This window comes from Miscanthus floridulus, chromosome 6 (assembly GCF_019320115.1).
Source record: "Miscanthus floridulus cultivar M001 chromosome 6, ASM1932011v1, whole genome shotgun sequence".
Taxonomy (NCBI): Eukaryota; Viridiplantae; Streptophyta; class Magnoliopsida; order Poales; family Poaceae; genus Miscanthus; species Miscanthus floridulus.
This window is the reverse complement of record NC_089585.1, coordinates 3,575,525-3,603,422: the sequence shown is the minus strand read 5'-3', so window position 1 is coordinate 3,603,422 and position 27,898 is coordinate 3,575,525. Positions and strand designations below refer to the sequence as shown.

At 49.1% G+C, this 27,898-nt stretch overlaps 2 protein-coding genes, 1 long non-coding RNA gene and 1 pseudogene across 3 annotated transcripts; all 4 read left to right on the top strand.

Annotated features, from left to right (window-relative positions):
* The first annotated feature begins 4,009 nt into the window (after positions 1-4,009).
* Positions 4,010-5,543, top strand: LOC136460120 (uncharacterized; annotated as a pseudogene).
* Positions 5,544-5,545: 2 nt separating this feature from the next.
* LOC136460119 (uncharacterized) lies at positions 5,546-7,059 on the top strand. Its single transcript, XM_066459945.1, has 4 exons — positions 5,546-5,553; positions 5,652-6,447; positions 6,599-6,709; positions 6,808-7,059. The coding sequence occupies exons 1-4, from the start codon at positions 5,546-5,548 to the stop codon at positions 7,057-7,059; spliced, it is 1,167 nt and encodes a 388-aa protein (XP_066316042.1).
* A 2,699-nt stretch (positions 7,060-9,758) lies between these two features.
* LOC136457436 (protein GRAVITROPIC IN THE LIGHT 1-like) lies at positions 9,759-11,685 on the top strand. Its single transcript, XM_066457462.1, has one exon. It carries the CDS (start codon positions 9,907-9,909, stop codon positions 11,464-11,466), a length of 1,560 nt encoding a protein of 519 aa, XP_066313559.1. The 5' UTR covers positions 9,759-9,906; the 3' UTR covers positions 11,467-11,685.
* A 7,298-nt stretch (positions 11,686-18,983) lies between these two features.
* On the top strand, positions 18,984-24,314 carry LOC136461534 (uncharacterized). The gene is made up of 2 exons (XR_010760344.1): positions 18,984-19,601; positions 23,966-24,314. It is a non-coding gene; the product is annotated as an uncharacterized lncRNA (long non-coding RNA).
* The last annotated feature ends 3,584 nt before the right edge of the window (positions 24,315-27,898 follow it).

Sequence of the window (27,898 nt, the reverse complement as noted above, 5' to 3'; positions counted from 1 at the left end):
AACGGGAGCGCGCCGTGGAAGAAACAGAGGAGAAGGGGCGAGTTGAGCGGCGCAGCCCTGCACCCGATGCACATGAGCCGAGCCGAGGGGAAATGGCAATGGACTCGATCCACCATGGACCCTGCTTTGGGTCCATGAACCGTGAACCTGCGTCCACCATGAACCACGCACCGTAAGCCAGCACTGTGAATGAAGCCCAGTAAGAGCCCAACGGCGCCATGTGGCAGCGCCACGTGTCCGGGTCAACCCGGCCCAGACCGGCCCAAATCCAGCCCTGTCTAGGCCTAGTTTGAACCCGACCCGTATTGATCGTTGACCGGTCAACGTTGACCATTGACCTAGCCCCACATGTCAGTGACACAGACACTCTGGACCCACACGTTAGATGCTGACGTCATGCTGACGTCATCATGCCACGTGGACCAGTCACAGCGTGACACGTGTCAGCCTAGGATTAATTCAGCCTTTTTCCATTTTCAGAAGTGATTTAAACTTCAGAAATTCATAACTAATTCATATGACCTCAAAAAAATACTAAACTAGGACCAAAATTTATCTAAAATCAAGCTCTACGCAATGAACCCATGTTTGAGTGCATTTGGCTCTTTTGAATTTTCATTGCTTCTTTGTGCTATTCTATAGACATCGCTAACGCGACTATAACGCGATCATTTGTAGACTCGGAGGAGAACCGGACGGACGAGGATCGTGAGTACCGTGAGGAGTACAAAGACGACTACACTGAAGGTGCCACATCCCACCCAAATCTCGTAGCACCTATTACGCATGGCTAATGTAGAACTGCTATTACTTTACTTTACTGTTATAATCATACGATGATAGGACTTGCATGGTAGTATGCTTTCTTGATGGACTTTACCTTGACGCAACCTTACTCCTACATACCCTGCTATTAGGTTAGACACACACTTACTGCTATATTTTATTTGCTTGTACTTCTACTACGCTTATACTACATTAATGTGTGGTGTATTCTGGACTACGGGGAGAGTGCTGCGTGTGTGACTTAGGTGTGTGGAGGGTGAGGGTTGTGTCGACCAAGTTGGAGTATACGACGAGCCTAGGGTAAGTCATGCCGTGTGGTGCTACCTAGGCACCCCTGGAATGGATACCTGTAGTGGGTAAATGGTATATGAGGTGGTCCTGGGTGTGAACCTATGATGGGAGGAGCCCAGGATGGAGGTGCTGTGGTGGCACGATAAATGGAAACCCTGATGAAGATATCTGGCTTGGTCACCCCTAAGGACTTACTAGTACTCAGATTCACCGGAAAGCCTTACGTACCACTCGCCCTATATGGTGCGGGACGGCCGAACTACTTGGTAGGATATTGCCACTACTGCTAGGTTAATAGCGGACAGTGTAAGGAGGTACGGGGCGCGGAGGATTTCCCCCACACCCTTCCGAGACTTCATGGAGACCTTGTGGACCCGGCTCATGACTCACAGTTTCAGCCACCCCAGACTTGACTTGGGGTGAACCAGGGCTGAATGGTAGAGTGGCATTATCCTAGGCTAGCAAGCGGTCGGAATCAGCCTAGTTGACGACGGTCAGCGAGGAAGACGGATCTTGTGGTTATGTAAAACCTATGCAGAGCGTATGGTTGATCGATCGATACATGTGCTGACTTGTCGGCTATGGACTTTTCCTGGGTTTCGCTTAAACTAGATAGTGAGATGAGTCCTTCTCTTCTTCCCCTGTGAGAGAGTGTCGGTCGTAGCCAGGGGCTATGGGCCTTGAGACAGTGCCGAGAGGGAGTTGGCCTGTCGACTGAGCGATGGTATGGGTATGGTATGGTGATGGTGTGGAAATGATGGTATATCGATCCCAGGATCGAAACCTGGCTCTGAAATGGGAATGGGGTGGAATGAGAGTGGTAATGGTGTTAAAACTTGACCAACTACTATTATATACTTGATATGCTAATGCATAGGAAACCCCAGCCATATAGGTTCCTTTGATTATATCCAACTTGCGTCCAAGCAATGCTCATAGGGTTGTGAGTGGCCAGTACAAATCGTACTGATAAATTTTGGTACACAGGTTCTGCTGAGGAGTATAGCTCCGAGGAGTTTGACGGATGAGGGGTTCGTGCCTACGCTCGAGTTTGGCAATCTTATCTTCAAGCTGTTCTGAATGAATGCTACTTTTTGATTCCGCCAACGTGGTGATGTAATAAATTATGTAATTCCGCACTATTTGTATTCTGATATTATTGTTGTATGGACGTGATATTCGACTGAAATTTGGGTAATATGATCTACAATGGTCTTATTACACAACGACGCTGTGGATTTCCCTTCGCGAAAATTGGGGTCGTTTCACTCGGCACTACCCATGAGCTCACATAGCAGACGAAGCTCACAAGGGAAAAACAAGGTGAAATGCCCCATGGATGGAACGCTGAAGAGGTTTGACGTTTTAATATTTCACCAACATGTATTCATGCAAATTATTGCTTAGAAAACGAATGTAGTGACACGATTTTTTTTTTTGAAACTTACTAACACGATTTCTGAATAATTAATAAACCTCTCTCGGACCCAAAAAAAAAAGTCTCTTCCTCTGGGAGAAGGGCAAAAAAAAGAAGACAGGCACGTGGGTCGGTCTAGGGAAATTATCCGTGGGGGCATTTGAGTTGAGTTATCATTGGAAACAGGACATTGTCAGATACTGTCGTTTACCGAGCACAGAGGGAACATCGAATAAACTAGCGAATATAAACTGAACGCAAAAGGACCCCCCCTGTGGCCTGTGGACAGTCGAGGGACACGGTCTCCCGGGCTCCTCTAGGCTGCTCCATTTTTCAATCCAATCTAATCTGGCCACGTCGATTTAGCACAGCCTTGATTATTCTCCCCATTTAGTTAATTAGTTTCGCTCTCTAGACAAATTCATTAATACTAAATATCATCCAACATTTGGGTTCAAGCATGGAACTGCTCGTCGGAGCGATGCAAGCCAGTGCTGTGGGTTGGGTGCAAACCTGGAACCATTTAGAAAATCTTTATATCTTCTTATCACTATACTTAAATAGTCACGGAAATGGCGCCAAACATGAAGCTACCCCTCCTCGTGGATGTCGATGTGTTTAGTAACAAAGCTCCAAGCCCCCAACTGTTGCTGTCAACGAAAAGCTCCCCGCTTTATTAGGCGGCTGACGCTCGCCACGGCCACCTAATCACTCCCGGAAAAGCCAGGAGGTCTCGGCGAAAGCGACGCGCGATGTGCATCGCTGTGGCCTGCGGGTTCCGGCCGCGTCACCGCCGAGTCAGAGGAAGGCGTGTGGTGAGCCGGCGATTTCTGCCTGAGGACGGTCGGTCGGTCGTGTCCTCTCTAATGGGCGATCGGGCAGGCAGGGGTCAACTATTGCGGTTGCGGGGGCGGGGGTCACGCGCCGTCATCGTTTGTTTGCCCTGCTCCGTTTTCGGGCGCTTGCGGCTAGATTGAAAAAATCTGAAATGAAAAGCCACCAGCTAGAGATGCGAAGAAGACAGAGGCCCTATTTGGATTCATGGTTAGAGTTAGTTTAAGTTATTTAAAGTCCAAATAACCCTGAAATATCCAAACAGGTGGGTTAGAGTAGGGTTAAAAGCATCTAACTCATCCAAAAAAACTAGCTCCCCAAGGAGATGCTAATTGGGTTTATTTCTGGTGGGTCCATACTGGAAAGCAGTTTTCTCACTTGTCTAGCCCGCACCGGATCCCATCGCCCGATTTATCCCCTTCCTCGCGCCTCGCGCGACGACGGATGGAGCGTCGCCGCCGCCGGCCCTAGCGCTCTGCGCTGCCACCCACCGCACCTCGCCCCAGCGCTCGCCCCCGGCGTTGGCCCCCGGCGCTCGCCCCCGACACTGGCCCTCGGCGCTCGCCCCCCAGCAAGCAGGAGTTGCGCCGCCGTCAGAGCCCAGCCGACCAGATCTCGCTCGCGCTCCACCTCCCCACATCCAGCTCGCCAACGACCACCAGCTCTAGCTCCTCACCCGCGATGGACGGAGACGACTTCGACGACTGGGGCTCACAGACGTCGGCGAACAGCCCCGCCTGCGCTCCCGCTGCCGGCTTCGACCTCAACTCTGAAGCGCCGGCCGGGGAGGGGTTCCCGGGATTGGGTCTCTACGGATCAATCCTCCAGGGCGACGACGACGAGATCCTCCTAGGCTGCGACAGGGGCTCCGGGCTCCCTCCCTATCGCCCACCGCGTGCCGGAGCCGGAGCCGGAGACGGAAGGGCGACTTCGACACAACCCTTTGCTCGCCAGCTGAACTTTGGAGGCTCGTCCTCGGCGGCTACCGGTCGCAGAAGAGGAAACGGTGGCGTCTTCCCAGGCGGGTCATCTTCGGGGGCAGACGGCAGTGTCCGGTAGCGTGCAAACTCGGCCGCTACGGCACCCATCCGCCGTAACCAGCGCACCAACACAGCGCTCCGTGGCAGCGGCGGCCAGCGCGTACCGTGTTCCCGGCCACCGAGGAGTACCGTTCGTGGGCAACCATCCGGCTCCGACGCTCCCTTTGACAACGCTGATGAAGAAATGGAGGATGATGCGGAGGAGTTAGCGAGTTCCGGAGGTTTATTGGTGAGCCAAACCAATCGAGCCCAATGGAATGATGTTAATAGTGCTTGCTTGTTAGAATTGTGCCTGGAGCAACGTGCAGCAGGAACATATAATGGTTCACAAATGAGTGGTGAAGGTTACGAAGCCGTTATCGACGGCTTACTGGCTAGAAGGCGTTTGCTTTATAACCGTTTACAGGTGAAGAACCAAATACTCATACTGAAAAGCACCTACTCTTTCTGGTGTTACATGCAAACACACATGGGATTGGGGAGGAAACCAGATGGATCCATTGATGCCGACTCTGATTTCTGGATAACAAATACAGAGGTATTAGCACTCAATTTATTTTGCAACATGTCAACAATCTTGGCATTTGTTTTGTGACTCATCAATTTTATTTGTCACTGTAGAAGAAACCATACCTAAAGAAGCTGCAGTGGGTCCTCCAGCAAATGAGGATTTGCTTGACCAACTTTTTAGAGGGTGCACTGTGGATGGAAGCAGTGCCTTTGTGCCTGGAGATGATTATGGTGAGAATCAGGGGCAAGATGAAGAGTCAGAGGAAGAGGAAGACTTTCAAACAACACCTAGAAGTACAAGCACCCAGAGGAGCCAGAAGGGCAAGAGGTCATTAAGCACTTCAAGCACTTTGTCAAGTCCAGTGAAGAAAAGCAAGAGCCCAATGGTGAAGGCTGTGACGGACATAGCCAGTACCTACAAGGAGTCCGTCGCAATCAACACTAAGGAAATGCAGAAACGTGCAATTGAAAAGGCTGCATGTTCTATCGAGAGGTGTCAAGAGCTGGCATTTGAGTGTGGCGTTGAGCGAACCGTTGAAGCTGTCTATGCTATGTCCAAGATGTTCGAAACAAAGTACCAAAGGGAGTTCTTCTATGGCAAATTAACTCATGACCTTAGGTTGGGGTACTTCAAGAAATGGTGCAGGGACAACAATATGGAGTAGTGATGTGTCTGTTAAGCTGTTGAATTACTATCTGTGTGTGATGTGTTGAACCTATAATCTGTGTGTGATGTGTTGAACCTATTTCTTTTATCTATGGGCCGAAAGTAGTTCTTTTTATCTGTGGGCTGAACGTATTTCTTTTTATCTATGGGTTGAACGTATTTTTTTGTTATTTGTGTTGGATCAGGAAGAAGATGATGGAGGTAGCTCAAGTGAGGATGAAATAATATCCATGTGCCGTAACAATTTGAGGCAGAGCGAGAATTTGATCGTGCAATTGGTTCCTATCTTCGGTATGTACTCTGATAATTACTTTGTCAAACTACCTAGGAGGGTCAACGGAGATTCTGGTTTGGATTGGGTCATGGAGACACTTGCTCGAGATACCCAGTGCTATAACATGTTTAGGGTGGAGAGATCATTATTTTACAGGCTACATAACACTTTGATCCAGTCATATGGCTTCAAGTCCACTTTAAAAATGTCATCTATAGAAGCTCTTGCTATGTTTTTATGGATTGTTGGTTCACCCCAGTCAGTTAGACAAGCTAACAACCGTTTTAGGAGGTCTTTGGAGACAGTAAGCAGGACATTTAACAGAGTTTTGAGATGTCTACTTAAGTTAGCAGAAAACATAATTGTACCCAAGGACCCAACTTTTTCGGAGGTGCACCCAAACTTAGAAAATCCTATATTTTGGCCACACTTCAACGACTGCATAGGAGCTATCGATGGGACACATGTGAAGGTTGTGGTGCATAAGAGTAAGAGGATTCCATATTTGAATAGGCACAATGAAACCAGCCAGAATGTTCTTGTTGTTTGTGATTTCGATATGAGATTTACCTTTGTGTTGTTGGGATGGCCCGGTTCGACACATGACATGAGAGTTTTCAAAGATGCTGTGAGTACTTATCAACACAAATTTCCACGTCCACCACCAGGTTTGCTACTTCAACTAACTTGCAACATTTTTTATCCAATAGAACTTGTTCATCTGAGTCTAATTGTGTGCCTGCCTTTCTAATTGTGTGCCTGCCTTTCATAATATGTAGGGAAGTACTATGTGGTTGATGCGGGGTACCCAAACTGGGCTGGGTACCTTTCACCGTTCAGATGTACAAGGTACCATGTGGAGCAATGGCACAATGGACCGCCGCCACAAGGTATGAAAGAAACCTTCAACCATGCACATGCCAAAGTTAGGAATGTCATTGAGCGATCTTTTGGAGTGTTGAAGATGAAATTTTGGATTTTGTTGAAGATGCCAAGTTTTCCTGAGAAAAAGCAAGCTAGAATTATTGTTGCTTGTATGGCTCTGCATAATTTCATTCGAGAGAGCAGAATTGCTGATAGGGAATTTGCTGCCTGTGATGCGGATGAAAATTATAACCCAATGCCTAGTTCTTCTGCATCCGCATGGCCAGAAGATGAACCTCTTGTTGAAGATGTCAACATGAATGCCTTCCGTGATGAGCTAGCTCATGCTTTGTTTTATGGAGATAGTTCCATTTGATAGACCATTTGATAAATTCATTTGTTGTAATCCGACCAGTATATTTTTCTTAAATTCAACGTGTTTTGGATGCGACATTTGTAAGGATGATTTGTTTGTGTCATTTGTGAGTGAGAGAAGGTCACACAAGAGATAGCCACACCAAATCCTGCTGAAAAGGTACTTTAAATGAGCCAAATGATTGAAAAGTGCAATTATTGTCAATCTAACCTTGACATCCAAACACCACATGGGTTAGAGTTAGTTGAGGGCTAGAGTTAGAGTTAGAAACTAACTCTAACTCTAACCAAGTTAGAGAATCCAAACAGGACCAGAGATAGAGCTATCAGCTATGACCGGGTTTTCTCCGGTTTGGGCGCGGTAGAGTGGCTTTCTTCCATTCCTGCTTGCGTCACCAGCAGCCCCGCGTTTTTTTTTCATTGGGTTTCAAGCGTTTTATTTCTTGGTCGTGCACTCGTGCTTGTGCGACGAAAACCATGGCGTTCCACTGGTTTTGAGGGCGTACACGTCCTAGATAACACATCTAGGTCCATGGATATATTGGACCTGATCGGTTGCCATGGCTGCAGCTGTGATTTACTCTATGACTTATGTAGTGGTAGCTGCAACTACAGCGGATATAGCCACTGACTTGAATAAGATCCAACGTACCAGAGTTGATCATAGCCGTCGAAACGTTGATATATATAAGGAGAATGACATATAGACTCATTTGCTCTGTTCGCTTTGGCTGATAAGCCATGACTGAAAGTAATATTGGCTAATTTGTTGTGAGAGAAAAATATTGTTCGTTGGCTGACAAAGTATGACATATAAGCCAAGCGAATAGGACGCTTCTCTTGCTACAACGTATTGTCTTAATTGCTTTTAGTTATTTTTTCGACCCCTTCTATCACTGACGTATTTTGTCGTCGCTTTTTCATGCCTCATACGTTGCATTTGTTGTTAGCCGACGCGATGCTAGCTCCAACCTCTAGTGGACCAAGTGAGCTATTGTGCTATGGCCGACGGCTTGCTTTTGTTCTCATTTATCCGTAGCAACGCCTACATGTGTTGTTTTTTATATCGACGTAATGCTTGGACACGTTTTGCGTGCACGCTATGAGCATATACATGGTTGCACACGTGAGCATGGCAGGAGAGCTGATTCAAGACGTCAAATTGATACACGTGGAGAATTGAGCTTATCCGTGCTCATTCTTTATTTTCTGAAAACCCTTTTTGTTTGAGATTATTAATGGTTTTCTGTCCCCTCCGTCTTGAGGTCCCATATCACGACGTCCTACTCCTTAAGTTGCATTTACGGTTAGCCGCTGCCATGTCAACTCTAAGCTCCATTGGAGGAGGTGAGCAGTTACGTTATAGGTGACAACTTGTTTTTTGTCGTTTACTAGCAGAAGTACCTTTGTACGTTGTTTTTATTGGCGCAATGTTTGATTCGTTTTAGGCATACACTAGGCACGTATATATGCATGGTTGCACACGTGAACATGGCAGGGAAGCTGATTCATCGAGACCTCAAATTGATACACTTGTAAAATTGAGTCTATAAGTGCTTAGTTTTTTTGTTTTTTGAAATCATTTTTGTTTGTGATTATTAATGGTTTTCCATTTGTTTCATCTTGAGATCTCCTACTTTGTCCTAGTCCTTACGTTGCATTTGGCGTCAGCCGCCGCCATGCCAGCTCTAAGCTCTATTAGACGAGGTGAGCCATTGCGTCATGGGGTGACAACTTGATTTTTTGTTGTTCACCAGTAGAGTACCTATGCATGTTATATTTTTATTTGCGTAGCACCTATTTTTGTTATTTTTATTGGCGTAATGCTTGATATGTTTTAGGCATACACTAGGCCCGTATGTATGGCTCCACACATGAACATGACACGAAAGCTGATTTAAGAAGTCAAATTGATGCACATGGAGTGCTTATTTTCTGTTTTTAGAAAACCTTTTTGTGTGCGATTATTAATGGTTTCCCATCCCTTCCATCTTGAGATCACCTACATCTCCGTCCTAGTACTTACGTTACATTTGTTGTTAACCGCCATCGTGCCAGCTCCAAGTCCTATTGGACGAGGTGAGCCATTGTGTTATGGGTGACCATGTGTTTTTGGTGTCGTTTACGCGTTGTGATACATGCATACGTTACTACGTTACTATATAGGCATACTAGCCGTTGTAACACGAATTTGTAATCTAGAATCTTCCTCCCGCCGACGATGTCGAATTCAAATAATACTAGGTAACTAGGCCGTTACATTACACATAACAAGTTTCCAGCAATTACCTCACTGTAGTGTAATTATATTTGGTATAATATAAAATGGCGCAATGAGAATTGATTATGGTTTTAGAGTGCAATAAAAACACAACAAAATAGTTAAGCCTTCATCAAGAAGGCAGGGAAATCCTACGAAAACCGCCGGAATCCTCTAGAGAAAACCGTTTCATTTCTCGCGTGGTGGAGCGGTGGTGGTGGTGGTGCGGGGCTTGAGTGTAGGGAAATTTCTCGGGCACGCCCCTCCCTATTTCCACAAATTAGACGTCCAGCCCTCTGCATCCATCGGTTGGCGAACCACGCGCGGGCACCCGCGCACACACGCACGGTATACGTACGCGTACCTGGTAGTGGTAGGCAGGCGCAGGCCCTTTTACTTTACATTAACCCCCAAATATTCCTGGAAAAATTAATCCCACCCCGCGTTACCCCCCACAGGCCAAAGCAGAAGCAGGCGAGAGGCCCCAGGCCCAGACCCGGACGGACGCCACAAGACACGAGGACGGGGGGAAGCTGCAGGAGGGAGAGGAGGAGGAGCCGGCGGTGAGAGCAACCCCGCGCGGCCCCAATGGAGGTGCAAGTGGCGGCTCCGCCACACCACCACCACCAGCAGCAGAAGGCGGCCAACCTGGCGCGCACCTTCACCAGGCTGCTCCGCCGCAAGCGCGTCGACGCCGCGGCGCAGGGCGGCGCGCCCGAGGCGCCCGTGTCCGTCGCTGGGGACGACGGCCTGGGGGAGGAGCGGACGGAGCCGCCGCCCGCCATCCCGTCCCTCAGCAAGCTCAAGCTGTCGGGGAACCTCGCCGCCGCCTACTCCTTCGACGCCTTCTTCCGCAACGCCGCCGAGAAGGCGGTGGCGGCGGGGGCGGGAGGGGGAGCGGTTCGGCAGCCGGCTGGGGCGGGGGAGGTGACGCCGGAGGCCGCGGCGGACGCCCTGCTCGCCAACCTCTTCGCGGGGGTCTCGGCGGTCAAGGCGGCGTACGCGCAGCTGCAGCTCGCGCAGTTCCCCTACGACGCGGAGGCGATCCAGTCCGCGGACGCCGCCCTGGTCGCCGAGCTCACCAGGCTCTCCGACACCAAGCGGAGATACCTGAGGGACCCCGCCGCCGCGGCCCGGGGCGCGGCGGCGGCGGGCCACACCGCACTCGCCGCGCACGCCGAGGAGCAGCGCCACCTCCTCAAGACGTACCAGATCACGGCGCGGAAGCTGGAGTCGGACCTCCGTGCCAGGGACGCCGAGGCCGACCGCGCCAGGAGCTCCCTCACCGCCGAGCTCCGCGCTGAGCGCGCCCTGGAGGCGCGGCTTCACCCTGGCCGCACCCTGGCGTCGCTCGACGAGCTCCACCTCTCCGGCCTCAACCCGACTCACTTCCTCACCGCGCTGCGGCACACGGTGAAGTCGATCCGCTCCTTCGCCAGGTCGATGCTTAACTCGATGCAATCCGCCGGGTGGGATCTGGCCGCGGCCGCCGCCGCCGTGCACCCGGCCGTCCCGCTCCGCCGCGCCGGCGACGCCAAGTTCGTCTTCGAGTCCTACGTCGCGATGAAGATGTTCGCCAATTTCCACCGCCACGACTTCAATTTCAGCTTCCTGGACGAGCGGGAGTTCTACGACCGCCGCCGCTTCTTCGAGGAGTTCACGGAGCTCAAGGCGGAGCCGGCCAGCGCCTTCCTGGACGTGAGGAACCCGCGGTGGGGCGGCTTCGGCAAGTTCCTCCGCGCCAAGTACCTGTCGCTGGTGCACGCGCGGATGGAGACGGCCTTCTTCGGCCTCCTGGAGCAGCGCGGCATCGTCAGCGCCGGGCCCGGGTTCCCGGAGAGCTCGTGGTTTGCCGACTTCGCCGAGATGGCGCGCCGCGTGTGGCTGCTGCACTGCCTCTTCTTCGCGTTCGACGGCGGCGCCGAGGTGGGCGGCGCGTCCATCTTCCAGGTGCGCACGGGGGCGCGCTTCTCGGAGGTGTACATGGAGAGCGTCAGCGACGGGCGCGCCGGCGACGACGCTGCTGCCGCGGCCGCCGAGGACTGCGTGGTCGGCTTCACCGTGCTGCCGGGGTTCAGAGTCGGCCGGACACTGATCCAATGCCGCGTCTGCCTGTCCAAGCCGTCCAAGCCGGGGCGGCGGCCTTGAGACCGAAGAAGAGAAAAAGAAAGGACCGTGCTTGGTTCCGGCGTCCGGCGGATGATGGGGGAAGAATGCCCATTTTGGGTCGGCCGTCGAGGTCTCCTGCCGGCAGCCGGCCGGGGCGGTGGCCATGATGATGATGAAGGGTGGCTATGTATGTAAAAAAATCTATCCAGACATGTAGGGATGTTCTAATCCGTAATATAAATGGTATTTTCAGTTCCAGATGCTGCATTGCCATTGTTGTTGCTCTCTGCTCCTGTCATTTCCATTGTTGTATGGATTGTGCTCCTCAATCCGGTGCCATGTTTTCTGGTGGATTTGGGTCAGAATGATCAAGTTCTCATCCGGATCTTAGGCTACAAACCAATGGTAGTGACAGGAAGCTCCTGAGGTTGGATTGCTGAAATCCTGTGGTGAATCTCACCATGGATTGCAACCATTCCTGCTTCATGTCGATCCTGATGAATGAGGCGGTCGTTGGAGCGACATCATCGTGGCTCTGTTTGTCAATGGCCTCGTGAGGGAGGACCGGAGAAGGAAGAGGAACAAACAACAATGGATTCTTTTAGGACGTTTGTTGATACGGCCTTGCTGTGTTGGAACTTGTGATTTGCTGTTTTGCAGTTGGGCACCGGATGCCAAAATTTTTGGCAAAGTGCTACGGTAGCATTTTCGTTGTTATTTGGCAAATAGTGTCCTATCATAGTCTAATTAGGCTTAAAAGATTCGTCTCGTGAATTTCGTCTAAACTGTGTAATTAGTTTTATTTTTTATTTATATTTAATACTTTATGCATGCGTCTAAAGATTCGATGTGACGAAGAATCTTGAAAATTTTTGCAAAATGGGGTGGAACTAAACTGGCCCTTGGTTGGCTCCTTTTGGTGGTTTGTGATTTGTGATCAAGCGCTAAAAGTACTCCGAATGTGAAATGTTCATTACTAGCCTGTCTGAAAATCATTCGCTAGATTTAAATTAGGCGGGCGTTCGCCATTTATTCTGGCCGGAGAGAGTACTACTTGCGTTGTCCATTCATGCCAATGTTTGTACAGGGCCCCCATCAGGCCAAGTCATGGGCTCGTGGGCCAGAGAACAAGGCACTCAGGCCCGTCTACCCTGTTACACGGCACACTGAGAGCATCATGGGCCGTGACAGCCATGTTACCTCCACACAGTCACTGTAAGCCGGGGGCGGTCAGGTCACGCTTGCTTGCGAATTGGTTGGCCCATGCATGCACGCTACCTTTCATTGTTCATCGATGCAAGCCTGCATGAAATGAAGCAAAGCCGATAGTTTCGAAAAAGCAGCAGCAGCGGCAAAACCGATAGATATAATCCATCCGGCCAAAAAAGAACGTGGATCTCGCTTTTAACTAGGTTTATAGAAAAATATAATCATTTATATTTCTAAACATACTCATTATATAAATATATTACATATTTAGTCTAATTATACTTGTTACATCATAAATATTAATATATGTATTTATATATATTTTGTTAAACTTTATTATTTGATTTCTCAGTTCTTTTTTTTTGGAGGGAGGCTACAATGTCCAATCCATATAGCCAGCCGTGTCTAACTGGAACACTACCAAGGAATTCCTTGTTTGGAATATATACATGGCTCCAGCCAAGGAGTGCACATGCTGGGTAGTAGAGCTTGCAGCCATTGCTGACGACAGGACGACAGGAAGTGCCAACATGTCACGTGGACATGCAGACCTACAGGTCCAACAACATGTTCGCTCGTGTTTGGCTTATAAGCCATAGCCTATTAGCTAACGAATTGTATTTTTCTTCCTCAATAAACCAGCTAACGATACTTTCAGCCATGGCTTATCAGCCAAACAAATCCAAACGAACAGGGTGATGCTTGCTCAATGCAGGATCACCCTGTTCGCTTCAGTCATGCTTATCAGTCATAATACAATATTTTTTTTATAATAAAATAGCATTAGATAACTTATAAGACATAGAAACGATCCAACGAACAGGGATCAGGTTCTTTCGGCCAGACGGCCGGTGATGGGCCATATATATATATGGACTGACATCTGATTGCTTGAGAACATACAGTGACACAAAGACAAAGAAACATCAAATCAGTAGGTGCATGGGCTTGATTTCCAACTTTCAATTCATCAGCAGCTCTCCAGCTTATATACAGTCCAATTCAATAAAGGGTATTGGTTGCCATACTGTGTGGAGCGAGTCTGTGTGATTAAAACAATAAACAAATAAATAAACGTTTTTCGAAGAAAAAACATCATAACTAAACAAAGATACTAGGTGTCGGGACCTAATACCAGGGTACCCCAGAAGGTGGAACCAATAACCATCGAACGTTAAAAACTTCTAGATAGACAAGGACGCCGCTACGTTCCTTGCCCGAATGACGGGAGTTTGGTTCCGCCTCGCCCGACACCTTTGGAACAGCTCCGCCTCACCCGAGGGCTAAGGGCTAGTCTCCGTCTCGCCCGACGCCTTTGGGCCGGCCTCGCCTCGTCCGAGGGCTACGGGCTAGTCTCTGCCTCGCCCGACGCCTTTGGGACAGCTCCGCCTCGCCCGAGAACTGAGGGATAAAATTCCGCCTCGCCCGACCCCCGAGGGACGGGCTCGGTCTCGACCAAGGGATAAGGACTGGTCTCTGCCTCGCCCGACAACTGAGGACGAACCTCGCCCCGCTCAAATATCTAAAGACTGGTTTCATCTTTCCTGACAACTCCTCCCCATTCCCTCATAATGACGGGTACAGGGCAAGACAAGACGTCCGGGTCAACCACGGCGTCAAGGACCATACCCTGCGCCCCGACAGGAAAGGTACTGCCAGGGAACGACGGGACGGGTGCTTTAGACCTTTCCGGGGGCCGCAGAGACTGAAAAGTATCGCAAGTATGTGCTCCTCGCCCTGTAGAGTTGTAGGCACCGCCTTCAGCTCTGGGACACGGAACCCGACGAAGATATACGACAACCGCTACGCTTCAGAAAAGGATTTGCGATCTCCATAAATGACGGATATTCCGTCACCACGCTATGGACCCAAGGGAGCGGCGCCCGCTTCCCGACCCCTTGGGTCCACCAAATTAGAAGACCTTGCCCACGGCGCTACTCCGGATCCCGACTCCGCGTCCCTCCGACGGAGACTCATAGAAACCAGGAGGCGTGCAGAGCAAGGCTGGGCGAGGCTCATAAGTCAAAACCACTGTAGTACAGCTCATACCCTGCGCAGGGCACTATTCTGTAACCATCCTGACATTCTACAGAGGCATCGACAGTATTGTAGGCGCTTATCGTCCTTTCACACCCATCAGAATGGGTAACCGGGCTGGGTAGACATGAGCCACAAGGCTAGGTAGAGCACGCATACTAAGCCCTCACCCTTGTAAAGCCATCCCCTTCATCTATAAAAGGGGATGCGCTTCCTCCAACAAGAGAGAGAGAGACCGGACGACACAACACACACACACAGTCAAGCTGCTACTAAACTCTTGGCCTCCTTTTGACCCTTCCATCAGAGACTTGGGACCTGTCTCTCTCTCGGTCGTTTGTATCCCCTACTACGAACCATTCATGGTGCTAATAACACGAGCAGCAATAAACTGAACGTAGGGATATTCAGCGCGAACCAGTATAAATCTTGTGTCCTTTAGCGCACCATCCGAGCCTAACGCGCATTACTATAAATTTACTTATCGGTGCTTGTACGAAACACCGACAGTTGGCGCGCCAGGTAGGGGCTTTGCGCGTTCCAAATCAGGCCTCGGATGGCCACCCACGTAATCAGCTAGGTCCCGGGCGCACATGTGCGTTTCGGTGACCTAGATTTCATCGTCACACTCGGAGGAGAGCTGGTGCTGGCCCACATAACCGCACAGTCTCTCACTTCCATTAACCTTAGCCACCTGAGGCTGGAGGGCTAGCCGAGCGACTCCCTTAGACCCCAGTTATCTAGGGAGCCCCCGCGCAGCATCACCCTGTTTCCAGAAGGCCCCGTACGAAGCGCCCCGACAGCGTTTCCATTCGGTCTCCGCAACGCCGCGGCGACCGCCGGCCACCTTCTAGCACTACGCATGGTTCAGCCGCCTACGGACAGTGAGTTCATGGGGGTAATCGAACACGATCTGGAGACACTCTACGGGCTCCTTGCGGAGGAACCAGAGTCGTCCTCCAGCTCTGACTCCAGTAGGGGGAGCCATCACCCTTCTCGGGAATGCTTCATGACGCAAACCCCCGAGGGGCATGTCCAAAGCGTCTTCGGAGAGGAGACAACCCCAACAGGCAACCCCGACGCCAGGATCGAGGCAGTGGCAGCGGCTCCATCTCACGTAAGGATGGAGCAGCTAAGAGCACGAAAGCTGGAGATCGATGATGCCAGACAACTGCTTGTCCGAGAGTACCAAAACATCGAGGAGGAGATCAAGCATCGCGAAGATGGTGGGCACGCATGTGCCTCGGCTCGTGATGTGCACCAGAGGATCCTCACCGATGATGGGACTCTCCTTCACTTCGCTCGGGCAAGCCAGAATATTGCCACCGCGATGGCCTTGCTTCATGGCCTCCCAGAGGCCACGACGTCTGAGGATCGCCAGGCCCACAGAGAGATTCGCACGTTGCTAGAGCGCGCGGCAGCACAGCAGGCGGAAAGCTCGTTGTCTCGATGACACGAGCCCGACACCAGCCAGCGCATGCCCTCGGTATGTCCCGCTAAGGACGCGTCCGTTCACCAGACACCGCCAGGCGACAGGCAGCGCTCCGCTATCCCGGTACATCAATGTCTCGGCCACAACCGTGATGTGCGCAGCACCATCGACACCCGTAGGCGCACTCACTGCGATGAAAGGGAAGGAGCCCGTCACGGCTATCATCCTCGACGCGGCGGACGCTACAATAGCGGCGAGGACCGGAGCTCGAGCCTCGGCCTGCCAGGCCCTCGGGCCTTCGGCCGACACATCCTCAACGCTGCGTCCCCCCCCCCCCCCCGAGGTACCGACCGCCACCAATATCCTAAAATATTCTGAGAATCGAACCCCGAGCTTTGGCTCGAAGACTATCGGCTTGCCTGTCAAGCCGGTGGTGCGAGTAATGACAATTTCATTATTCGCAATCTCCCGCTATTCTTGGCTAATTCGGCACGAGTGTGGTTGGAGCACCTACCGTCCAACGCCATTCAAAGTTGGGCGGATCTCATGGAGATCTTTGTGGGTAATTTCCAGGGCACGTACAAACGCCCTAGAAATCCATGGGACCTCAAGAACTACCGCCAGAAGGCCGATGAAACCCTCTGCGGGTACATCTGGCGCTTCTCCTAGTAGTGCAACAAGCTCCCTAACGTTGCCGACGCCGACGTGATAGGAGCCTTCCTATCCGAAACAACCTGTGAATCCCTGGTCCACAAGCTAGGACGTAGGGGCCCGTGGACCACCAAGGAACTCTTGGACATCGCCACCAGCCACGCCTCAGGAGAGAAGGCGGTCAGAGCCGTCTTCAACCGCACCGACGGCAAGGCGAGGCGGGACGAGGACACCAACGAGGGCGCCTCCGACCGTCCCGCCAAAAGAAAAAAAAAAGAAGCAACGGCGCGACAACTCGCTCGTGGCCGCTGCCGACCGTAAAGGTGGCTGGAAGCCCACGGAGGGCACCGCTACGCTTCAGAAAAGGATTTGTGATCTCTATAAATGACGGATATTCCGTCACCACGCTATGGACCCAAGGGAGCGACGCCCGCTTCTCGACCCCTTAGGTCCACTAAATCAAAAGACCTTGCCCACGGCGCTACTCCGGATCCCGACCCCGCGTCCCTCCGACGGAGACTCATAGGAACCAGGAGACGTGCGGAGCAAGGCTGGGCGAGGCTCATAAGTCAAAACCACTGTAGTACAGCCCATACCCTGCGCAGGGCACTATTCTGTAACCATCCTGACATTCTACAGAGACATCGACTGTACTGTAGGCGCTTATCATCCTTTCACGCCCATCAGAATGGGTAACCGGGCTGGGTAGACGTGAGCCACAAGGCTAGGTAGAGCACGCATCTTAAGCTCTCACCCTTGTAAAGCCGTCCCCTTCATCTATAAAAGGGGATATGCTTCCTCCAACAAGAGAGAGAGACCGGACGACACAACACACACATAGTCAAGCTGCTACTAAGCTTTTGGCCTCCTTTCAACCCTTCCATCAGAGACTTGGGACCTGTCCATCTCTCGATCATTTGTATCCCCTACTACGAACTATTTACGGTGCTAATAACACGAGCAGCAACAAACTGGACGTAGGGATATTCAACCCGAACCCGTATAAATCTTGTGTCCTTTAGCGCACCATCCGAGTCTAACGCATTACTATAAATTTATTTGCCGGTGCTTGTACGAAACACCGACACTAGGCATTTTGGTATATATGCTAAATCTTTTCAACCTTTTTACTTTGGCTACACAGGCTACAGCTGTAGATACTTAGATTTGGTTTCTGGGAATATATAATTGTATTCCTTCAAACTATGGTTTTCAATAGTTATTTCATTCGTTCATCATATTTCAGTAATGATCACTATAAATCTTCACAAAATAAACACCCAAGTAAAATATAGCTAGGCAAATGGATTTCGAGTGCTAAGAGAACGGCATTTACTATTAGTATTATATTAGCAGTGCAATTAATTGGAAAAATTATATTCAACATCATATCACCACCGTCACTCAAGAGTCAATGCAAGAATATTGCAGTTATGGTTAACCATCGTAACGGCACTCCCAACGTAGAAGTCATAATAATTTTTATGGATATTAATTGTACTATCACATAAACATTTTTATTGATGTGGTAAGATAGTTATTGGAGGGAGAGAGAAAAAAATACAAACTAAGTCTAAGTTAGAAACCATGTCTACACAAGAATCAAAACATGAAGTGGTGCGATTGATAGAGAATGGAGAAATAATTTATGTGATTAGATAAAAAATATTCTATACAAACCAGGGGCGGATCCAGAGCCCAGGCTGCCCGGGCTGTAGTCCGGGGCGAGTCCATGTAGCTCTGTAACATATGTGGTGTTTAGCCTAAAAAACTATGATCTTAATTAGACAAAAGGAGGCCTAGGAAGCAAGATCAGATTGTTTTGAACGTGAATCAGCAGCTTAGCCCGGGGCGCAGCCCCGTTCTGGATCCGCCTCCGGTACAAACTATCCACTGGAGCTATAGTTTCCATATATAGTGTCTATAAAAATTAATAGGTATAAAAACTACGTGTAGTTTTTAGTATTGGGACTGCCCTAAGCAGTTCGCACTGTGTTGATTAAACTTGCCTGATGTCATGACAAGAAGGGACCTGCGAAGGAGGGCACGGAGGCAGGCGTGGAATCGCAAGTACCTGGCGCCAAAGGCGGTTCAATCCAGTAGTGGCTGACGGGTGGACTAGGGAACCCAAGGAGAATGACATGTGGACCCTACAGGGTAGCAGGCACTGCGTGCCTTATAAGCCGTGAACGTCCTGTAAGTCTGTAACGAAGGAGATAGACATAATTGAATTCTGAACCAACTCTGAATGAACCCTGCATCTCGCGGACTCCTGCCGCGCCAATCCAAATCCCAAATTCCCAACCCTAGTTCTTGCTGATTTCTTCCTCAAATTCCATTCTAGTTATCTGGTTCGTTACATTTGGTACTCGGAGCAAGGTTCCTTGGCCAGAATTTTTATTTCCGCCTCCGTGAACCGGTCTGGCGCCGAAGAAGAAGCCGACGAAGGTTGAGCTCCTCATGACGGTGAACGCGGAAGCCAGCGCCAAGCAGTACCAGGGTATCGAGCTTCTCCTCCAGCAGTTGCTCGACAAGGTGTCGGGCCTTGAGTCATGGCGCTCGTCGGCGGATTCCTCTCTGGGGACGCTGCTCCAGATCGCGACAGAGACGGCGGGTCGGGTCCAGCAGTTGGAGGCAAGACCACCACCACCACCACCACCACCACCACCACCACCATCGCCACCGCCTCCGCCGCGCTCGCATCAGCCATCGCCGGGTTTCCCCACCCTCGACCTCAACACAGCTCCACCGGGCGGGTCGCACTCGTCAACGACACCTCCGCCCCAGACGCTGCAGTAGTTGCCGGAGAGCCTCCTCGGACCGCATCCTCGACAGCCAGTTATTGGTATACCTCTCCACCCCCATTCCTCGTCGATGATGGATGCCGTCGCGACGCAATTTTATTTGTTGGCTCCGCGTCATGGTCCGATGCCTAAAGTTGATTTCCCCAAGTTTAGTGGTGATAACCCGCGTCTCTGGAAAGATTGTGGTGAGATATACTTTGACGTCTATGCAATTAGCGATGCTCTAAAAACTAGATTTGCTGCTCTGAATTTTGAGGGTGCCGCATCGACTTGGTTAGAGTCAGTTGAGCTTTGTGGTCGCATTACCTCTTGGCCTGCGCTCTGTGCCGCTGTTTTTGACCAGTTTGATCGGGATCAGTATCCGATTTACCTCAAACAGTTTGACAGTCTCCAGCAATCTGGCACAGTGACCAAATATTTTGACCAGTTTCAGCGGTTGGCTCATCAGATTTTGCTATACAACAACTCTTATGATGATGTTTACTTTGTCACACATTTCTTGGGAGGTTTGAGGGATAACATTCGAGCACCTTTAGTTTTGCATCGTCCCAAAGATTTGGTCACTGCTTGTTCTTTGGCCCTCATTCAGGAGAGTGAACTGCAGAATGGTAAAGCCCGTGGCTGGAAAACAGACCATAAGCTGTTCAAGCCTGCCAACAATACTGATAAATTCAGGACACCTTTCAAAAGGGATGAGATCCAGCAATTACCCAAAGCAGTTGCTGATGATAAATGGTCAGCCCTGAAATCTTATCGAAAAGCTAATTGTCTATGTTTCACATGTGGGGAAAAATGGCAGGGAAGGAATCATAAGCGCCTAGACCAAGTTTCTATCAATATGGTTCAGGAATTGATGGATATGTTACAGTTGAATACTGAGTATGATTCTGATGGGGATGATACTGAGCCTGAACCTGAACAGGTGGTTTTAGCTGTCCAAGCACCATCATCATCTGGTATTGCAGCACCTAAGAAAAGGACTATGAGATTCAGAGGTTTCATTGGCAAGCAAGAAATTCTGATCTTGTTGGACTCTGGCAGTATGTCCACTTCTATCCATGAAGACCTGGCTAACTCTCTGAATCAGAATGCCCAACCTTGTGAATCACTTAAGTACACTGCTGCAAATGGCACCACTATGCTTTCTGATACTGTCATGCCACAATTGCATTGGTTTATTCAGGGCCATTCTTTTACATATGATGCCAGAATTATTTCCCTCAGTGGTTTTGACATGATATTGGGAGCAGATTGGTTAGAGGACCATAGCCCTATGTGGGTGCATTGGAAGAAGAAATTGTTGACATTACCCCACAAAGGCAGAAGAATCAAGTTGAAGGGTCTACATCATCATGTAGCTAAATGTGTGCAGATCTCACCACATAAGTTGAAAGGGTTGCTTAAGAAGAAGGCTATTACACATTGTGTCCAGTTGAAGCCTGTTCAACTGCATTCAGAACCTTCTTCTGTGTTACAAGCTGTGACAGACCAAGGTTAGTCAGACTCTGATACATTAGTGCTTCCAGATAGTATTCCAGTGGCTATTCAGACTGTCATTCAGGATCATAAACAGTTGTTTCAAGATCCTGGTAGCTTACCTCCATCCAGAGTTTTTGATCATCAAATTCCCTTGATTCCTGGAGCCCAGCCTGTCAATGTAAGGCCTTACAGATATGCTCCTCATCAAAAGACAGATTGAGAAACAAGTGACTGAAATGCTTCAGAAAGGGATTATTCAGAGAAGTGTTAGTTCTTTTGCATCTCTAGTCTTGCTGGTGAAGAAGAAGGATGGCACATGGAGGTTTTGTGTGGACTATAGACAGCTGAATAATATCACTGTGAAAGACAAGAACCCTTTACCTGTTGTGGATGCACTACTTGAGGAATTACATGGAGCTCAGTGGTTTACTAAGCTTGATTGTAGGTCTGGATATCATCAGATCAGGTTGGCTGTTGGTGATGAGATGAAAACAGCTTTCAAAACCCACCATGGACTCTATGAATTCAAGGTTATGCCTTTTGGGTGAACTAATGCACCAGCCACCTTTCAAAGTGCTATGAACACAATTTTTCAGCCATTATTGAGAAAAGAAGTGTTAGTTTTTATGGATGACATTCTTATATATAGCACTTCTTTGGAGCAACATGCTGAGTTATTGAAGCAGGTGTTTTCAATTCTGCAAGAACATGAATTCTACCTGAAATTCTCTAAGTGTGAATTTGTTAAGCAGCAATTGGAATATCTGGGCCACATTATTTCACTAGCTGGTTTGGCTACTAAACCTTCTAAGGTTTCAGCTGTGGCATCTTGGCCAGTACCTTCTACAGTTAAGGAACTCAGGGGTTTCTTAGAATTAACAGGCTACTATAGAAGATTCATTAAGCATTATGGAATTATTACTAAGCCATTGACTAATCTTCTCAAGAAGGGAGTTTCTTTTCAGTGGACCTCTGATACACAGCAGGCTTTTGAGGTGTTGAAAAGAGCATTGCAGCAAGCTCCTGTACTGGCTGTGCCAAACTATCAGTTGCCTTTTGTTATTGAAACTGATGCATGTGATGTTGGGATTGGGGCTGTCGTAATGAAGGAAGGACACCCAATAGCATATCTCAGTAAAACTTTAAGCCCAAGGAATAAAGCTCTGTCTACCTATGAAAAAGAATGAAGGGCGGGCCTGGTGCAAACGGTAGAGTCTTACCGCCTGTGACCGGAAGGTCCCGGGTTCGAGTCGCGGTCTCCTCGCATTGCACAGGCGAGGGTAAGGCTTGCCACTGACACCCTTCCCTAGACCCCACACAGAGCGGGAGCTCTCTGCACTGGGTACGCCCTACCTATGAAAAAGAATGTATGGCCATTCTTTTAGCAGTGGAAAAGTGGAGATCATACCTTTTGGGTCAGGAGTTTATAATAAGAACTAATCACAAAAGTTTGGCATATCTGTCAGAGCAGAAAGCAACCACTCAGTTACAGCTGAAGGCCTTAATGAAATTGATGGATTTGAATTTCAAAATTCAGTATAAGACAGGCATCACCAATGCAGTAGCTGATGCATTATCAAGAAATCCTTCTTCTGAATCTGTGTTTGCAATTTCTGCCCCTACACCAGCTTGGTTGGACAGATTGCAAGAAGGGTATATGGAGGATTCAGCTGCTAAACAGTTACTGACTGAACTTTCAGTGGGATCAGCAAGTAATCAGGATTATTCTCTGCTCAATGGTATCATTCATTACAAAGGCAGGGTATGGGTTGGTAATAACACTCTTGCTCAACAACATATTTTCCAGGTTTTACATGCAGGTGGCATTGGTGGGCATTCTAGAATTCAAGCTACATATCATAGAATTAAGAGCTTATTTGCCTGGCCTAGATTAAAGCAAAGTGTTATTGACTATGTTCAAGCTTGTGACATTTGTCAGAGAGCTAAAAGTGAGCATGTGAAGCTCCCTGGGTTGCTCCAGCCACTACCAGTGCTAGCCAGGGCGTGGTCCGCAGTAAGTATGGACTTTGTGGAGGGGTTGGCAAAATCTGAGGGTGCTGATGTCATTTTAGTGGTTGTTGACAAATTTACCAAGTATGGTCATTTCCTGCCACTGTCTCATCCATACACTGCAGTCCAAGTGGCTAAGCTGTATTTCAATCAGATCTACAGGTTGCATGGATTACCTCAAGCTCTGATTACTGATAGAGATAAAGTTTTCACCAGTAATCTATGGCAGGAGTTGTTCAAACTGTTTGATACTCAATTATTGATGAGCTCTTCATACCATCCACAAACTGATGGGCAGACTGAAAGGCTCAATCAGTGCCTAGAAGCAATTCTTCGTTGTACTGTGCATGCCTGTCCAAAGCAATGGAAAAGATGGCTGCCATTAGCTGAGTATTGGTATAACACCACTTTCCAGTCTGCTTTGGATCATACACCATTTGAAGTACTATATGGTCATCCTCCTAGACAGTTGGGTATTGTGGACCCTCATGATTGTGTAGTTTCAGATTTGGCAACATGGATGAAAGAAAGATCATTGTTGACAGCTTTGATTCAACAGCATTTAGCAAGAGCCCAACACAGGATGAAGTCAGGAGCTGACAAGGGGAGGTCTGAAAGGCAGTTTGCTGAAGGGGATTTGGTCTATCTCAAGTTGCAACCTCATGTGCAAACCTCTGTTGCTGCTAGACCTTGTCACAAATTGTCCTTCAGATTCTATGGCCCATACAAAATCCTCAAGAAGGTGGGGGCAAGTTGCTTATAAACTGGAGTTGCCACCTGGAGCTCAAATCCACCTAGTGGTTCATGTATCACAGCTGAAGAAACATGTGCCACCTAGTGCACAAGTCTCCACTGATTTATCAGCAATTCAAACTGACCCTGAGATATCCTTACAGCCATTGTTCATTCTGGACAGGGCATTTGTCCTTAGTGACACTTGAAGATGAACAAGACTTGAAGAAGCGGTTCCCAGAAGCACCAGCTTGGGGTCAAGCTACGTCTCAACAGGGGGGGGTATGTCATGACAAGAAGGGACCTGCGAAGGAGGGCAAGTAAGCTGGCGTGGAAGCGCAAGTACCTAGCGCCAAAGGCGGTTCAATCCAGCAGTGGCTGACGGATGGACCAGGGAACCCAAGGAGAATGACATGTGGACCCTACAGGGTAGAAGGCACTGCGTGCCTTATAAGGCGTGAACGGCCTGTAACGAAGGAGATAGACATAACTGAATTCTGAACCAACTCTGAATGAACCCTGCATCTCGCTGACTCCTGCCGCGCCAATCCAAATCGCAAATTCCCAACCTTAGTTCTTGCTGATTTCTTCCTCAAATTCTATTCTAGTTATCTGGTTCGTTACACCTGAGTACTGAGTAGTCCTGATGCGTGCCGCCTCCCACCGTCCGACGACCCCTTCCCTATCTGAAAACCCTAGCCTATTCAGATTCTCGTCAGACGTCACTGCCATGCATAACCACACACCCCCTACCATCCTAACAGCGCATGCGATGCCTACACAAACCTGTCAAGAGACGATCATATCGAAGCTATATATAGATAGACGATAGAGACGCGCTGCTAGCACGTACCAAACGGAAACACTTTATCAGCAGTCAGCAATCAATCAGATAGATTTTCTCCAGCTCAAAAGAAAGTTGCACATGCCATCTGCAGGCCTGTGATCGATCAGCCATACCACCACCAGCCCATATCGACCATCCAGCCATGCCGTCTCCACCTTCTCCGTCCTCGCCGCGGCTTTTGACGACGATGGCGATCATGTCGCTAGGATTCTTCCTCCTAGCAGCGTTTGCGTCCGCGGCAAGGTTGGGGCCATGGACCAGCGGCGGCGATGGCGGCCACCGCCACTCGGTGGCTCTCCTTATGCCGCCAGCTGGTGTTGCTACTATGTCGCCGACGGCGGTACGACCACCAACGGGCGACGACGTCGGCGTGCTCCTTCCGCCACCGGCAGCGACGGCGGCGCCGGATATGGTGTTGAGCAGCAGTCACGTTGGTGGTCGGCGGGCGCCGACGACGGGCCGCGCGGCGGCGAAGCCGCGGCGGCTCCTGCGTCTGCCGCCGTCCGGCCCGAGCAACAGGGGGCACGTGTAGCGGCGGAGCGAGGCAAGCTTCTTCCCGGGAATTCGCATGACCCATGCCATGCGTGCGTGCATTATTAACAGGCCGGGATGATATGAATTATGATGTATAGTAACGAACCGATGGCCACGTCACCCAAAATGTGCCCTTCCGTTGGATCTCAATCTGTGTGGCCACGATTTGCTGAATCAGCTTCCAGCGAAATCAGCTTATTGCATGAATCTTGTTTACTTTCTGCTCCTCCTCTGTAGACATCTGCTCCTCCTCTGTAGAAAATTTTTGAATCTAGCTTCCGCTCCACATTTTACTGCCCAGATATTTACATCGGCACCTCGGCTTCTGCCCGATCCGGCCTCACCAACCTTCTCTTCCGCACGTCTTCCTACTCTTCGATCCCTCTCTCACGACGCCGTCGGTGCCACGCCTCGAGCGGCCCGACCACGTCGGTCGCCGGCCCTCGGCGCCGCGGTGCCCAGCCTCCTCCTCCTCCACGCTCCTCTCCCTCCCGAGACCCGACGCGAGCAAGGCGGCCGTGTTCTCCTCGCCGGCGTTGTGCCGTCCACGACGCCACTCCCCTTGTCAGCTCCGCGACCGCGTTCTCCTCGCCGGTGTCGTGCGGTCCGCGACGCTAGCCGAGATTGTGTTGCCGCTTCCGCCGTTCCCCTTCGTTCCCCTTTTTGGCTGACGTGCTACGCCCTTTGCCGGAGTCGTCGGGTCCCAGAAGGACGGCCGGCTCAGTTGCGGCCACAACCCTAATAGTAATTCCGCCGTCCTTACCCTCACCCTTTCTTCTTGGTTCGTCGCCAGGTTCAGTTCTTCTCAGGTTAGGGCTCCCATTTTCCCTTCCGGTTTACTCCTCATTCATTTCCTTGTTCTAGATCTGGATGATTTCTTCTTCCAATTAGCGATTAGTTCGCTCATTCGAATTCTTGTTTTGTTGATGGTGATGTGCTACAGGTGGCCCTAGGTGCTTGTGGTGGAAGTCGTGAGGGGCCGCGCGCGCGCTGTCCTGCTCTGCGTTTCTCACTCCGGCCAGAATCGGAACAGCGGTTCAATGGTTGAACGAGCTGCCCTGCATCTGACTCCTTTTCTTATTGTTTTCCTATCCCGTTCCTGAGCTATGTGCCGTGCCTGGAGGAGCTGCATGCTCTTTCTTTTTCCTTTTTACATTTGTGTTCTTCCTGATTGATCTTGTATATTCTATCAGAGTTTGGGTTTTTCGATGTGCTCCTTCAAATTGATTTTTTGCCGCATTTGGGTACTGTTCTCGTAGTCATGAATAGTTCAGATTGGTTCCTATGTTTCTTTATACTTGATTCGTCAAAATAATTCATTGTACATTTTTAATTACATATTAGATTGATCTGTTGGCTCATCAGTGTTGCTTCATTGTGAACTGCACCAAGGCATTGCAAAATGCTATATCATGGTCCCTGCCCTTCTCCCAAACCAATAGGTGCAGGTGCTAGGTGATATGTCACAGGCATCAGGTCAAATATTATTGTTTCTTATCCACGCCATCATGCTCCATATATATGCCCTTTACCTAGACACAGATTCATATGCATGGATATAATTCTAAAATCATAGATTTGGTGGTTCATACAGTTTATTTTTCTGCATTGCTATATGCATGGATATAATTCTAAAATCATAGATTTGGTGGTTCATACAGTTTATTTTTCTGCATTGCTATTTGCTCATATGTGATTATTACAGATATGGTCTGTTGATGGTTTAGCGATTGTTTGACCATGTTCCTTTTGTTATTTTTTTACAGGGTTCAGGTTTGCGGACACAAATAGTTCCAACAGCCTTGTCTTTTCAACAGATTCTCGTTTCAGAGCATTAGCGCCAGGCTTGTATTCTGCCTTCACTTTTTTTTCTCTCTTCCTACATAATATATTTGTGCTGTATGAATGAAACACCTAGGAGCTTATTAGCTTGACACATGCATAGATTTGGATGACAGGCCCAGAACCAAGAGTCCAAAGGAGTAGGTAGGTCGCCAACTCACCATTGAGCCTAAACGTTTGTTTTATTGCTTGCAACTGCCCTCGTTATTTGTCTAAAACAATAGCCAAAGAACCATAAATATAGCACCAAAAGATAGCTGGACGACATTTTGTGTACACCGGCTTAGAGATTAGCTACCGTGTATAGCTTTTTCACTATAAAATACTTATCCCAATTAAATCTTAAGAATGTTTTGTTTTCTGATAATAGGTACCTTAGTTTTCTTTGACATTTTCATATCACCTCATCGAATGCTTGGTACAACAAAGAGGAATAGAGCGACCTCAAAGTACACTAGAATTAAAATTACAGTGTGGTTCTCTTTGTCACATTCGTATCCTTTATGTCGTAGGATTGTAAAATTCACCTCTCCCTACTCTATATGCACAGTGGTAAACCATGTGTTTCATCATCAAAGATACCCAGTTTAGTACACCTTATAACATTCAAGCTACAGTTCGTTTGACATATGAGTTGTGCTTTCGGCTCACTTAACACCATCCAAACCGAGTTGCATGGTTCTGGTGCAATGGTTTTTACTCAACATTTAGGCTACACTTCCTTTGGAAATGTTGGAAGCAAAAAATTAGTACCATGTACAGGGCTTATAATGATATATGATATGCATGGATCTGTTGGAGAGCTTGTGCGTAGGTGCGTACCAATCAGTTCTTTTGAGGAAACATATAAGTTGATGACTTTCTTGTACTTTTGTCCAATCTGTAATTTTCTAT